This window comes from Mobula birostris, chromosome 26 (assembly GCF_030028105.1).
Source record: "Mobula birostris isolate sMobBir1 chromosome 26, sMobBir1.hap1, whole genome shotgun sequence".
Lineage (NCBI taxonomy): Eukaryota > Metazoa > Chordata > Chondrichthyes > Myliobatiformes > Myliobatidae > Mobula > Mobula birostris.
The window spans coordinates 48,854,063-48,867,579 of NC_092395.1; the positions used below are offsets into that span (position 1 = coordinate 48,854,063).

General features: G+C 42.2%; 1 protein-coding gene across 10 annotated transcripts in view; it reads right to left on the bottom strand.

Annotated features, from left to right (window-relative positions):
- eps15l1a (epidermal growth factor receptor pathway substrate 15-like 1a) overlaps window positions 1-13,517 on the bottom strand; it is a 475,482-nt gene that overhangs the window by 207,503 nt on the left and 254,462 nt on the right. For all 10 annotated transcript variants that reach the window (XM_072244311.1, XM_072244309.1, XM_072244310.1 and 7 more), the window contains one exon: window positions 7,453-7,507. In XM_072244311.1, the coding sequence (XP_072100412.1) occupies window positions 7,453-7,507 (55 nt within the window). The remainder of the gene's footprint in view (window positions 1-7,452; window positions 7,508-13,517) is intronic.

Genomic DNA, 13,517 nt, shown 5'->3' on the forward strand with positions numbered 1-13,517 from the left:
GGTAAGATTAACGATCTTGTAGTCAGGGATCCTCTTGGAAAGAGTGATCATAGTATGATTGAATTTCGCATACAGATAGAGGATGAAATAATTAGATCTAAAACTAGTGTATTATGCTTGAACAACGGAAACTACAATGGAATGAGAGAGAAATTGGCTAATGTGGATTAGGAGCACAGGCTATTTGGCAGAACAATTGAGGAACAGTGGAATACTTTCAAAGAGATTTTTCACAGTGCTCAGTAAGGACAGTAAGTCTGGCGAGAGCCAGCCTTGGATAACTAAGGAAATAAAAGATAGTATCAAATTAAAAGTTCATGTGTACAAAGTCGCAAAGAGTAGTGGGAGACTGGAGGATTGGGAAAACTTTAAAAAGCAACAAAGAACAAAGAAATAAGGAAAGGGAAGATAGAGTATGAAAGTAAATTAGCATAAAATATAAAAATAGATAGCAAAAGTTTTTATAAATATATAAAGCAGAAGAGGGTGGCTAAAGTCAATGTAGGTCCCTTGGAAGACGAGAAGGGGAAATTGATACTGGGTGATAAGGAAATGGCGACTATTTTGTGTCGGTCTTCACAGTGGAGGACACGTCTAATATGCCAAAGAAGGATATTATGGATGAAATGGGAGGTGAGGACCTCAATAAAATCACCGTCACTAAAGAGATAGTGAAAAGCAAACTTGAGGGCCTGAAGGTAGATAAGTCCCCTGGTCCTGATGGGATGCATCCCAGGCTGCTGAGGGAATTGGCGGAGGTTATAGTCGACACGTTGGTAATCACTTATCAAAACTCTCTAGACTCTGGGCAGGTCCCAACTGATTGGAAGACAGCAAATGCCAGGCCACTTTTTAAAAAAGGATATAGTCAAAAGACAGGCAACTATAGGCAGTTAGCTTAACATCTGTAGTCAGGAAAATTTTTGAAGCTGTCATTAAGGAAGAAATAACGAAACATTTAGAAAGGAGTGGTTCCATTAGACAGACGCAGCATGGATTCAGAATGGGAAGGTCCTGTTTGACACTCTTACTGGAGTTCTTTGAGGACATAATGAGTGCAGTGGATAGAGGGGAACAGATGGATGTCGTATACTTGGATTTCCAGAAGGCGTTCCATAAGGTGCTGCACAAGAGACTTACAAATAAGATACGGATGGCATGGAGTTGCAGGAAGTGTATTGGCATGGATAGTGGATTGGTTAACCAATAGAAGGCAGAGAGTTCGTATAAATGAGTATTTCTCCAGTTGGCAGTCAGTGGTGATTGGGGTGCCGCAGGGGTCGGTGCTGGACTCGCAGCTGTTTACCATTCACATTGATGATTTGGAAGCCGGGACTGAGTGTAGCATAGCAAAATTTGCTGATGACACTAAACTGAGTGGAAAAGCAAATTGTACAGACGATGTGGAGAATCTGCAGAGGGATATAGATAGGTTAAGTGAGTGGGCCAAGGTCTGGCAGATGGAATACAAAGTTGGTAAATGTGAGATCATCCACTTTGGCAGGAATAATAGAAGAGCAGATTATTATCTAAATGGTGAAAGACTGCAGCATGCTGTTGTGCAGAGGGACTTGGGAGTGCTTGTTCATGAATCACAAAAAGTTGGCTTGCAGGTACAACAGGTTATTAAGAAGGCAAACGGAATGTTGGCCTTCAATGCTAGAGGGATTGAACTCAAGAGCAGGGAGGTCATGCTGCAACTATACAGGGTACTGGTGAGGCTTCACTTAGGAGTACTGTGCGCAGTTCTGGTCTCCATACTTGAAGGAGGATATACTGGCTTTGGAGGCAGTGCAGAGGAGGTCCACCAGGTTGAATCCAGGGATGAAGGAGTTAACCTATGAGGACAGATTGAGTTGCCTGGGACTATACTCTCTGGAATTCAGAAGAATGAGAGGGGATCTTATAGAAACATACAAAATTTTGAAAGGGATAGATAATATAGAAGTAGGAAAGTTGTTTCCATTGGTAGATGAGACTAGAACTAGGGGACATTGCCTCAAGATTCAGGGGAGAAGATTCTGGACAGAGATGAGAAGAAACTGCTTTTCCCAGAGAGTGGTGAATCTGTGGAATTCTCTGCTCAGGGAAGCAGTTGAGGCTTCTTCACTAAATATATTTAAGATACAGCTAGATAGGTTTATACATAGTAAGGGAATTAAGGGTTACGGGGAAAGGCAGGTAGATGGAGCTGAGTTTATGGACAGAACAGCCATGATCTTATTGAATGGCAGGGCAGGCTCCATGGGCCGGATGGCCTACTCCTGCTCCTATTTCTTATGCTCTTATGTTCAATCTAATCCAGAATCTTCACTTCTACTCATCCTGTTGACTGTAATTTTGCTCTATCAACAGCCTCTCCTCACTTCACACTGCCTCTGTTTGTAAACCAGCTACCCTGTCTTCCGCACAATTATCCACCTTTCCTATGATACTTCTTGCATTGAAATATAGGCAGCAAGGACATTAGTCCTCAACCTTTTGATTCCTAACTTTGTTTGAAGTCTTACCAACATCTGCCTCCACAAGCTCTCCACTAACTGTTCTGGCACTCTGGTTCCCATCCCCCTGCAGCTCTAGTATAAACCCCACTGTACAGCATTAACAAATCTTCCTGCCAAGATATTAACATCCCTTCTGTACAGGTCCCACATTCCCTGGAAGAGAGCCTAAAGATCCAAAAATTTTATGCCCCCTCTCATCTTACACCAACTTCTTAGCCATGTATTAAACTGGATTATCTTCCTAGTTCTGGCCTCACTAGCACATGGCACGGGTAGCAATCGTGAGATCACCACGCTGGAGGTCCTGCCCTTTAACTTAGCACCTAACTCATGAACTTCCTATTCAGAAACTTGTCACTTGTCCTACCCATGTTATTAATACATACATGGACCACGACTTCTGACTGTTCAGCCTCCCACTTCAGAATGCTGAGGACTTGATCCAAGATACCCTGGACCCTGGCACCCAGGAGGCAACATACCATCTGAGAATCCCTGTCCCATCCCCTAACAAACAAATCCCCTATCACCACAGCGCACCCCTTCCCTTCTGAATCAGAGGCAGACTCAGTGCCAGAGATCCAACCATTGCGACTCTCCTGTTAGGTCAATGCCCCTAACAGTATCCAAACCTGTTGTTGAGGGAGATGGCCACAGAGGTACTCCGCACTGGCTCCTTAATCACTTTCCCCTTCCTGACTGTCACCTAGTTTCCTGTCTCCTGCACCTTGGGTGTAGCCACCTCTCTATCTATCACCCCCTCAGCCTCCCAAATGATCTGGAGTTCATCCAGTTCCAGCTCCAACTCCTTGGTGCAGTAAAGCATCATTAACAGTCAAATAAATTATCTCGTAACTTATTTGATAAGAACTCTGAACTTATTTTAGAATTGTTGTCTCACTGCACTGACTTACATGTTTTCAGTGATCTCACTATAATAGAGGAAATATGGTACTATGATTATTATTTTAATGAGCAACTGAAGTTCAACTTTGTTTTGGCAGTCACTCATGTGCCAGGTTCTGTCTTGTTAAATCACTTTCTTCTTGTCTTAAGGAAATTGTAACAAGTGATCATAATTCCACAATCAAAAGTGGATATTTTTATGTACTACACCAAATTAATGAACTGTAGCCTTATATGGAAATGTTAAACTCTACCGTAGCAGACTTTTGCTCATTTACATACATTATGTAATCACAGTCTGGCCAAACTGATGAACGAGACAAATGATCATTGGATTTAAAAAGTAAAAGATTTAGGTCAGCATGAATTGAGTACATCAAGTAGTTTCCATTATAAAGTCCATTAGGAATACTTAATGAGTGACATAGATATCCTGTAAAATGAATGAATAAAAGTATAATCATTGTACATGTCATGATGTAACTACGTATCCATGACTATCACAAAATTAGTCAGCAACTTAGATAACCCTACACACGGGTAGGGTGTAAGGCTTGGAACATGAGTGACAGCATACTCTCATTGGTTGGATACATACCTGTTCACCTTTAGACCATTTGCCTTTCAGCCTATATTGGTACCCTATTTTGCAGCATCTTTATTTCTAGATATTCAACTTCCTATACAGATCCTTCATACATACATATGGACCTTTCATCATAGTCATATAGCACTGCAGAACAAAAACAGGCCCATCTAGTCTGTGCTGAATGGTTACTGTGCCTAGTTCTATGTGCCCAGTTCTATGTGCCCACTCTTGGACCGTAGACCTCTACACCCTCACATCCATGTACCTATCCAAACTTCTCTTAAACGCTGCAATCAAACTCACATCCACCTCTTCCGCTGGCAGCTCGTTACACATCCGCACCATTCTCTGAGTGAATAAGTTCCCACTCAATTTCCCCTTAAACACTTCTCCATTCCCTGCTCTCATGACTATACCCCTTCCCCACACGAAACCACCACGGTGGGCTTCACAGCTGAACAGGTGAGAAGGCAGCTGAAACGTCTCAACCCAAGCAAGGCTGCAGGACCGGATGGTGTCAGTACCAGGGTACTCAAAGCCTGTGCCCCTCAGCGATGTGGAGTACTTCGTCATGTATTCAACCTGAGCCTGAGGCTCCAGAGGGTTCCTGTACTGTGGAAGACATCCTGCCTCGTCCCTGTGCCGAAGACGCCGCGCCCCAGCAGCCTCAATGACTACAGACCGGCGGCATTGACCTCCCACATCATGAAGACCCTGGAGAGACTTGTTCTGGAGCTGCTCCGGCCTATGGTCAGGCCACACTTAGATCCCCTCCAGTTCGCCTACCAGCCCCAAATAGGAGTTGAGGATGCCTCTCCAGTGCGTTCAACACCATCCGCCCCGCTCTGCTGGGGGAGAAGGTGACAGCGATGCAGGTGGATGCTTCCCTGGTGTCATGGATTCTTGATTACCTGACTGGCAGACCAAAGTACGTGTGCTTGCAACACTGTGTGTCTGACAGAGTGATCAGCAGCACTGGGGCTCCACAGGGGACTGTCTTGTCTCCATTTCTCTTCACCATTTACACCTCAGACTTCAACTACTGCACAGAGTCTTGTCATCTTCAGAAGTTTTCGGATGACTCTGCCATAGTTGGATGCATCAGCAAGGGAGATGAGGCTGACTACAGGGCTATGGTAGGAAACTTTGTCACATGGTGTGAGCAGAATTATCTGCAGCTTAATGTGAAAAAGACTAAGGAGCTGGTGGTAGACCTGAGGAGAGCTAAGGTACCGGTGACCCCTGTTTCCATCCAGGGGGTCAGTGTGGACATGGTGGAGGATTACAAATACCTGGGGACATGAATTGACAATAAACTGGACTAGACAAAGAACACTGAGGCTGTCTACAAGAAGGGTCAGAGCCGTCTCTATTTCCTGAGGAGACTGAGGTCCTTTAACATCTGCTGGACGATGCTAAGGATGTTCTACGAGTCTGTGGTGGCCAGTGCTATCATGTTTGCTGTTGTGTGCTGAGGTAGCAGGCTGAGGGTAGCAGACACCAACAGAATCAACAAACTCATTCATAAGGCCAGTGATGTTGTTGGGATGGAACTGGACTCTCTCACAGTGGTGTCTGAAAAGAGTTTGCTCTCCAAGTTTCATGCTATCTTGGACAATGTCTCCCATCCACTACATAATGTACTGGGTGGGCACAGGAGTACATTCAGCCAGAGACTCATTCCACCAAGATGCAACACAGAGTGTCATAGGAAGCCATTCCTGCCTGTGGCCATCAAACTTTACAACTCCTCCCTTGGAGGGTCAGACACCCTGAGCCAATAGGCTGGTCCTGGACTTATTTCATAATTTACTGGCATAATTTACATATTACTATTTAACTATTTATGGTTTTATTACTATTTATTATTTATGGTGCAACTGTAACGAAAACCAGTTTCCCCCGGGACCAGTAAAGTATGACTATGACTATTCAACCTTACCCATGACCTCTAGATCTAATATCACCCAACCTCAGTGGAAAAAGCCTGCTTACATTTACCCTATATATGCCCTTCATAATATTGTGTACCTCCAGCAATTCTCCCCTCATTCCCCTATGCTCCAGGGATTAAAATCCTAACATATTCAACCTTTCCCTATAAATCAGTCCTCAAGTCTTGGCAACATCCTTGTCAATTTTGTCTGTACGCTTTCAATCTTATTGCATCTTTCCTGTAGGTGGGGAGCATACAGAATCTGAACATAGCAATTCAACTCCAGTACTCAATACTCTGATTTAATGTGCCGAAAGCTCTTCTTACGACCCTGCCTACCTTTCAAATGCAATGTTAGCATTCATTTCAAAAGGACTAGAATATAAAAACGAGGATGTAATGTTGAAACTTCATAAAGCACTTGCAAGGCCTCAACTGGAGTATTGTGAGCAAGTTTGGGCCCCTTATCTTAGAAAGGTTGAACTGAAACTGGAGACAGGTCAAAGGAGATTCACGAAAATGATTCCAGGGCTGAATGGCTTGTCATATGAAGAGCGTTTGGTAGCTCTAGCCCTGTATTCACTAGAATTCAGAAGAATGAGGGGTGACCTCATTGAAACCTATTGAAAGGTGAAAAGCCTTGATAGAGTGATTGTAGAAAGGATGTTTCCTATGATGAGAAAGTCTAAGACCAGAGGACACAGCCTCAAAATAGAGATGCGTTCTTTTAGGACGGAGATGAGGAGGAATTTATTTAGCCAGAGAGTGGTTAATCTGTAAACTTCTTTGCTACAGGGAGCTGTAGAGGCTAAGTATTTATGTATATTAAAGCAGAGGTTGAAAGATTCTTGATTGGTCACAGCATGAGAGAATATGGGAAGAAATCAGGAGATTGGAGCTGAAAAGAACTGAATCTGCTATGATGAAATAGCAAACAGGCTAAATGGGCCAAATGGCCTAATTCTTCTCCTATATCTTATGGCCTTAACTGTCAGCAAATATTACTAAGGATTCCCAGTTTTTCAATACAACCTCATCTTAATAATAGAAATTCTGCACACTGCTAGATGCAAACGGAACCAACCATTAATTAATATAATGGCTAAAAACAAAATTGAAATGCGAATACTGTAAAACATGAAGAGTGTATGTGTATTTTTCAGTTTTGTAAAAATATTACGAGTGCACTAGGATCCCTTCACTCACATTCATCCCCTTTCGTTCTCTTTCCTCTCATCTACTCTTGCACCCTTTCGATCCCTTCTCCCCCTGCCCCCACAACTATATTTGTGATTTCATCTAATCAAATGTGTAAATTTCATGTTGTTACATTCCTTTTGTAATACCAGAAATTAAACAAGAATGCTTGTTTTAGTATGACACAGTACGGGATGTCCTGAAAGAGATGTGAATGGTGATACTTTAAGCTTTATCTTCTGATGGTTGCTGTTCTATATTATCAGCATTCAGTAATAGTCAATCACTTTATAACAAAAAAATACTGAACATCAGCTCACCTGGGCCCTTGGATGCTGCCAGTGCAAAAGGATCAGTACTCCCAAAAGGGTCAGTCTGAAATTAAAGGTAAAGTTAATTAAAATACTATATGATGTAAGTTTCTTAATGACCCTGACCCAACTGTCAATGCCAGAACAACAAGATGTTGATTATCTTGAGGCAACTATGTAAGTTAATTAGTGCACATCTTATAGAAACAGCCACTGAAAAAATAGACTCTGAAATCTCAGAAATTCTGAGAATAGGATTATGTATGCAACAATAGACATTCTCTACTTAGTCAGAAGATTAAATCATGTCACACCGGAAGCAAAGGTAAAAAATAAATTATTACAGTACTGAGGGAACACTGCAGTACTCAGTGTGAAACTAGAGGACAAACAGCCCATTGACCACTTTGAGCCAGCACAAGGGAATTCTCCCCACTGAGCTGGAAAATATCCATCTGTCAACCAACAACACTAGTCAATGACTCATTGTTACTTTTGGGAGCCAGCTATGTTTAGATTAGATGCTGAATCACTTACACAACTAAAATGGATATACAAGACACACTTAATTGACTGCAAATTATTCAAGACATCACTAGATTCTGAAAAACTGGAAAGACTATTCTCCCTAATCATTGTTGACAAAGTAACATTTTTTCTAATACCGCACTGTTATTAACTTCATTGTTAAAGCCACCAGGTCTGTTGTGCACAAGCCTACATAAACACAGACCTTCCCCAGATATTGGAATCTGAATGAAGACTCTGCTACTTCGAGCACACATCACCACCATGGGATTACAGATGGTACTCAGTATAGGATAAACACTGAAATAGAGAATGAAGCAAACAGCAAAGTTCTTTGCATCTTGTTCTGGAGTTGCTCCGGCCTATGGTCAGGCCATACTTAGATCCCCTCCAGTTCGCCTACCAGCCCCGACTAGAAGTTGAGGATGCCATCGTCTACCTGCTGAACCGTGTCTACACCCACCTGGACAAGCCAGCGAGCACTGTGAGGGCAATGTTTTTTGACTTCTCCAGTGCGTTCAACACCATCCGCCCTGCTCTGCTGGGGGAGAAGCTGACAGCGATGCAGGTGGATGCTTCCCTGGTGCCATGGATTCTTGATTACCTGACTGGCAGACCACAGTACGTGTGCTTGCAACACTGTGTGTCCGACAGAGTGATCAGCAGCACTGGGGCTCCACTGCGGACTGTCTTGTCTCCCTTTCTCTTCACCATTTACACCTCCGACTTCAACTACTGCACAGAGTCTTGTCATCTTCAGAAGTTTTCGATGACTCTGCCATAGTTGGATGCACCAGCAAGGGAGATGAAGCTGACTACAGGGCTACAGTAGGAAACTTTGTCACATGGTGTGAGCAGAATTATCTGCAGCTTAATGTGAAAAAGACTAAGGAGCTGGTGGTAGACCTGAGGAGAGCTAAGGTACCGGTGACCCCTGTTTCCATCCAGGGGGTCAGTGTGGACATGGTGGAGGATTACAAATACCTGGGGATACGAATTGACAATAAACTGGACTGGTCAAAGAACACTGAGGCTGTCTACAAGAAGAGTCAGAGCCGTCTCTATTTCCTGAGGAGACTGAGGTCCTTTAACATCTGCTGGACGATGCTAAGGATGTTCTACGAGTCTGTGGTGGCCAGTGCTATCATGTTTGCTGTTGTGTGCTGGGGCAGCAGGCTGAGGGTAGCAGACACCAACAGAATCAACAAACTCACTCGTAAGGCCAGTGATGTTGTTGGGATAGAACTGGACTCTCTCACGGTGGTGTCTGAAAAGAGGATGCTGTCTAAGTTGCATGCCATCTTGGACAATGTCTCCCATCCACTACATAATGTACTGGGTGGGCACAGGAGTACAGTCAGCCAGAGACTCATTCCACCGAGATGCAACACAGAGCGTCATAGGAAATCATTCCTGCCTGTGGCCATCAAACTTTACAACTCCTCCCTTGGAGGGTCAGACACCCTAAGCCAATAGGCTGGTCCTGGACTTATTTCATAATTTACTGGCATAATTTACATATTACTATTTAACTATTTTAGATTTTATTACTATTTATTATTTATGGCACAACTGTAACGAAAGCCAATTTCCCCCGGGATCAATAAAATATGACTATGACTATACAACATACTTTACCCTCTGGAAATAAGGGCAGCATGGTAGCATCGTGCTTAGTATAGCACTTTACAGCACCAGCAAGATTGGGGCTCAATTCCTGCTGCTGTACGTGGTTTCATCCGGGTGCTACAGTTTCCACCCACATTCCAAACATTGAGGTTAGGGTTAGTAAACTGTCGGCATGCAATGTTAGTGCCAGGAGCATGACACTTGAGGGCTGCTCCCTGCACAACCTCGGACTGCGTTGACCATTGACGCCAACAACACATTTTATGTGTTGTTTCTATGTTTCAATGTCCGTGTGACAAACAAAGCTAATCTAATCTTTAAAAGTTAGATATCAAATGTTTTAAGTTGCAGAAAAGATGGGTGGGATAGAATATACTTGCAGTGGAGAAAACAAAAGAAGAATCTGTGACAGAAAACCAAGACAAACTAAATACACGCAGACCCCGTATAATGCTACCCCACATAGCGCTGATTCGTTACAAAGCTGTTGTTCAATTCTTTAGCGAGTTAAAGAGGGTGCAGAGGATATTTACTAGGATGCTGCCATGATTATAGAGCATGTCTTACGATGTAAGGTTGAGCAAGCTACTGATTTTCTCATTGGAACTAAGGAGGATGAGAAGTAGCTTGATAAAGGTGTACAGGATGATATGAGACGTAGATCAAATGGATAGCCAGAGTCTTTTTTCCAAGGCAGAAATAGCCAATGCCAGGAGGCATAATCTTAAACTGATTGTAGGAAAGTATAGAGTGGATGCAAGAGGTAAGTATTTTATACAGAGAGTGGTGTGTACATAGAACATTCTCTGGGGGATGGTGGTAGAGGGAGATACATTAGGGACATTTAAGAAACTGATGGTTGATAGAAAAATGGAAGGCAATGTAGGAGGAAAGGATAGGCAGTATTTTTCTTAAGAGGTCTACAATTAAAGGACACAATTTTAAGGTAAGGGGGAGATATTTAAAAATATGAGGGGTACAATTTTCACACAATGGGTAATGGTAATCTGGCATGAGCTGCCAAAAGAATGGGTTGAGACAGGTACAATTATAAAAAGGCCTTTCAACAGGTATTTGGAAAGAAAAGGCACACAGGAATGAGGCAGACAAAACTTTTAAATGTAGTAAATGTGATGAAAGAGTGCATATGTGCTGTATGATTCTATGAGAGAAACACAGCTAAGACAAAATGTTAATCTATTAATTTAACATATCCAATCTCTAAATATTCCTGCTGCTGATAAAATGTACCTGACCTGAAACATTAATCATATTTCACTCTCCACAGACAAGGCCCAACCTGTTAAGAATTTCTAATATTCTATGTTTTCACTTAATTCCCAGCATCTATAATTTTTTTGCTTTTCATTCCTCTGCCCTTGCCTTTTTTCTCCAAAATTCTTGAGTGCATTTCTATGTCCTAATTTTCCTCCTTCAAACTATAAACAAGTATGCATTTTGTTGAGATGCATTATTTCTCACTCAGGGCCCAATGAGTCCCACTCTATCAACACACTGTTTAACTTAACTGAACTTGTTATCACAATTTTAATAGGACTCCCTTCCTGCAATTAAAGAGTGTGGCAATGGGAACCCACAAGGGTTCAAGCTTTGCCTGGTTCTTCAAGGGATATATGGAGCTACAGGCGAATAGCAGGTATTAAAAGGTAAAAATATATATCAAAATAAATAGCCGGGATTCCCTTCCTCTGTCTAGGACACTGCTGTTTAATTTGGGCAGGAGACTGTTCCCCAGCAGTTTCTAACTAACATCAGTCATGCACACTTGTGTAGCCGTTAGACACTACACCATACGTAGAGCAAACAGTTTTTAAATAGCATCAGTTGCGTATGTGATTGTTGTCACTGATCATTGGCAAGAAATAATTAATAAGGTGATTCAAAACAATTTCGCTCACTGCAGTTCCAAGCATTCAGGCTTGGAGATGCCAGAAATAGCTGGGAATGAAAATGAAACAATTTCACTATTTCAAGTTAGGGACAACGAAGAATTTGGAAATACAGACAATCCTCCTGAATGTTACAATGATAATATAGAGGATGCAATCGTCAAAAGCATTATTTGCAGGCAGTCCATTATCTGCATTTGGCGTCTGCAATGATTTTGTCCACTTACAGTCTTTCAAAAGAAGACTGCAGTATAAACTGGATGAATTCCTCAGTCGATAACTACGAAGAATATACTATTACAGTACTATAGTTTTATAGTACTGTAATAGTATTGGTAGTGACCTAATTTATTCTGTATTTAATTTAAATGCATAATTTCTTAGTTGAATGGTACTTTACCTTTCTTAAACCTTTTTAACTATTTCCATGAAACTGCAGCTAACTGGGCAAAAATATACTGGTCCTGATGTGAAACAATTGACTGGAAGCCATGGTCTATATATCAATCTTGATAGTACCCAAAAATGTACCATATTACAATAAATTAAATACAGGAGGGATGCAGGATCAGGTGATGTGTTGTAGCTGCATGATGTGGGAGCTGGTGGACCCCATTGTGCCTCCTGTTGAACACACCTGCAGCAAGCATTGGTTTCTCAGGCAATTCAAGCTACAAGTTGATGACCTTTACCTCGGAAGGCAGAGGATATATACATCCCAAAGAGGAAGTAGTATTCTAAGGGCAAGATAACACAACCGTGGCAAACAAGAGAAATCAAAGCCAACATAAAAGCCAAAGAGAGGGCATATAATAGAGCAAAAATTTGTGGTAAGTTAGACGATTGGGAAGCTTTTAAAAACCAACACAAATCAACTAAAAAAGTCAATAAGATGGAGATGGTCAGCTCACCAATAATATTAAAGAGGATACCAAAAGTTTCTTCAGATACATAGAGTGTAAAAGAGAGGCGAGAGTGGATATCAGACCACTGGAAAATGATACTGGAGAGGTAGTAATGGGGGACAGGGAAATGGTGGACGAACTGAATAAGTAATTAGCATCAGTCTTCATGGTGGTAGACACTAGCCGTATGGTAGAAGTTCCAGGTGTCAGGGCGTATGAAGTGTGTGAAGTTACCATTATTAGAGAGAAGATTCTTGGGTAGCGTAAAGTCTGACGGTAGATAAGTCACCTGGACCAGATGCTGCACACCCCAATGTTCTGAAAAAGGAGGCTGAAGAGATTCTGGAGGCATTAATAATAATCTTCCAAGAATCACTAGATTCTGGAATGGTTCCAAAAGACTAGAAGATTGCAAATGTCACTCCACTCTTCAAGAAGGGAGAGAGGCAGAAGAAAGGAAACTAAAGGCCAGTTAATCTGACCTCAGTGGTTGGGAAAACCTTGGGAGTCAATTACTAAGGATAAGGTCCCAAGATACTTGGAGACACACGGTAAAATAGGCAGCTGTCAGTATGATTTTCTCAAGGGAATATCTTGCTTGATAAATCTGTTGGAATTCTTTGAAGAAATAACAAGCAGGATAGACAAAGGAGAATCCGAAACAAGAGAATCTACAGATGCTGGAAATCCGAACAACACACACAAAATGTTGGAGGAACTCAGCAGGCCAGGCAGCCTCTAGAAAAAGAGTATAGTCGACGTTTCAGGCCAAAATCCTTCGGCAGGACTGGAGGAAAAAAAGGCTGATCACAGACGGGGAGCAGTGAGAGAGGGTTTCACATAACTGCCATTGAAGGAAAGATTTAAACTTCTTCAGGGTAGCCATCCCTGAAAGAGACTTTGCAGTGTAGTAATCCAATCTCAAACAAGAGAAAATCTATACATGCTGGATGTTGATGTTGTGTACTTGGATTTTCAGAAGGCCATTGACAAGGTGCTGTACATGAGGCTGCTTAACAAGGTACGAGGCCATGGTATAAGGGAAAGATTCTAGAGTGGATAAAGCAGTGGTGAATTGACAGGAGATAGAGTGGGAATAAAG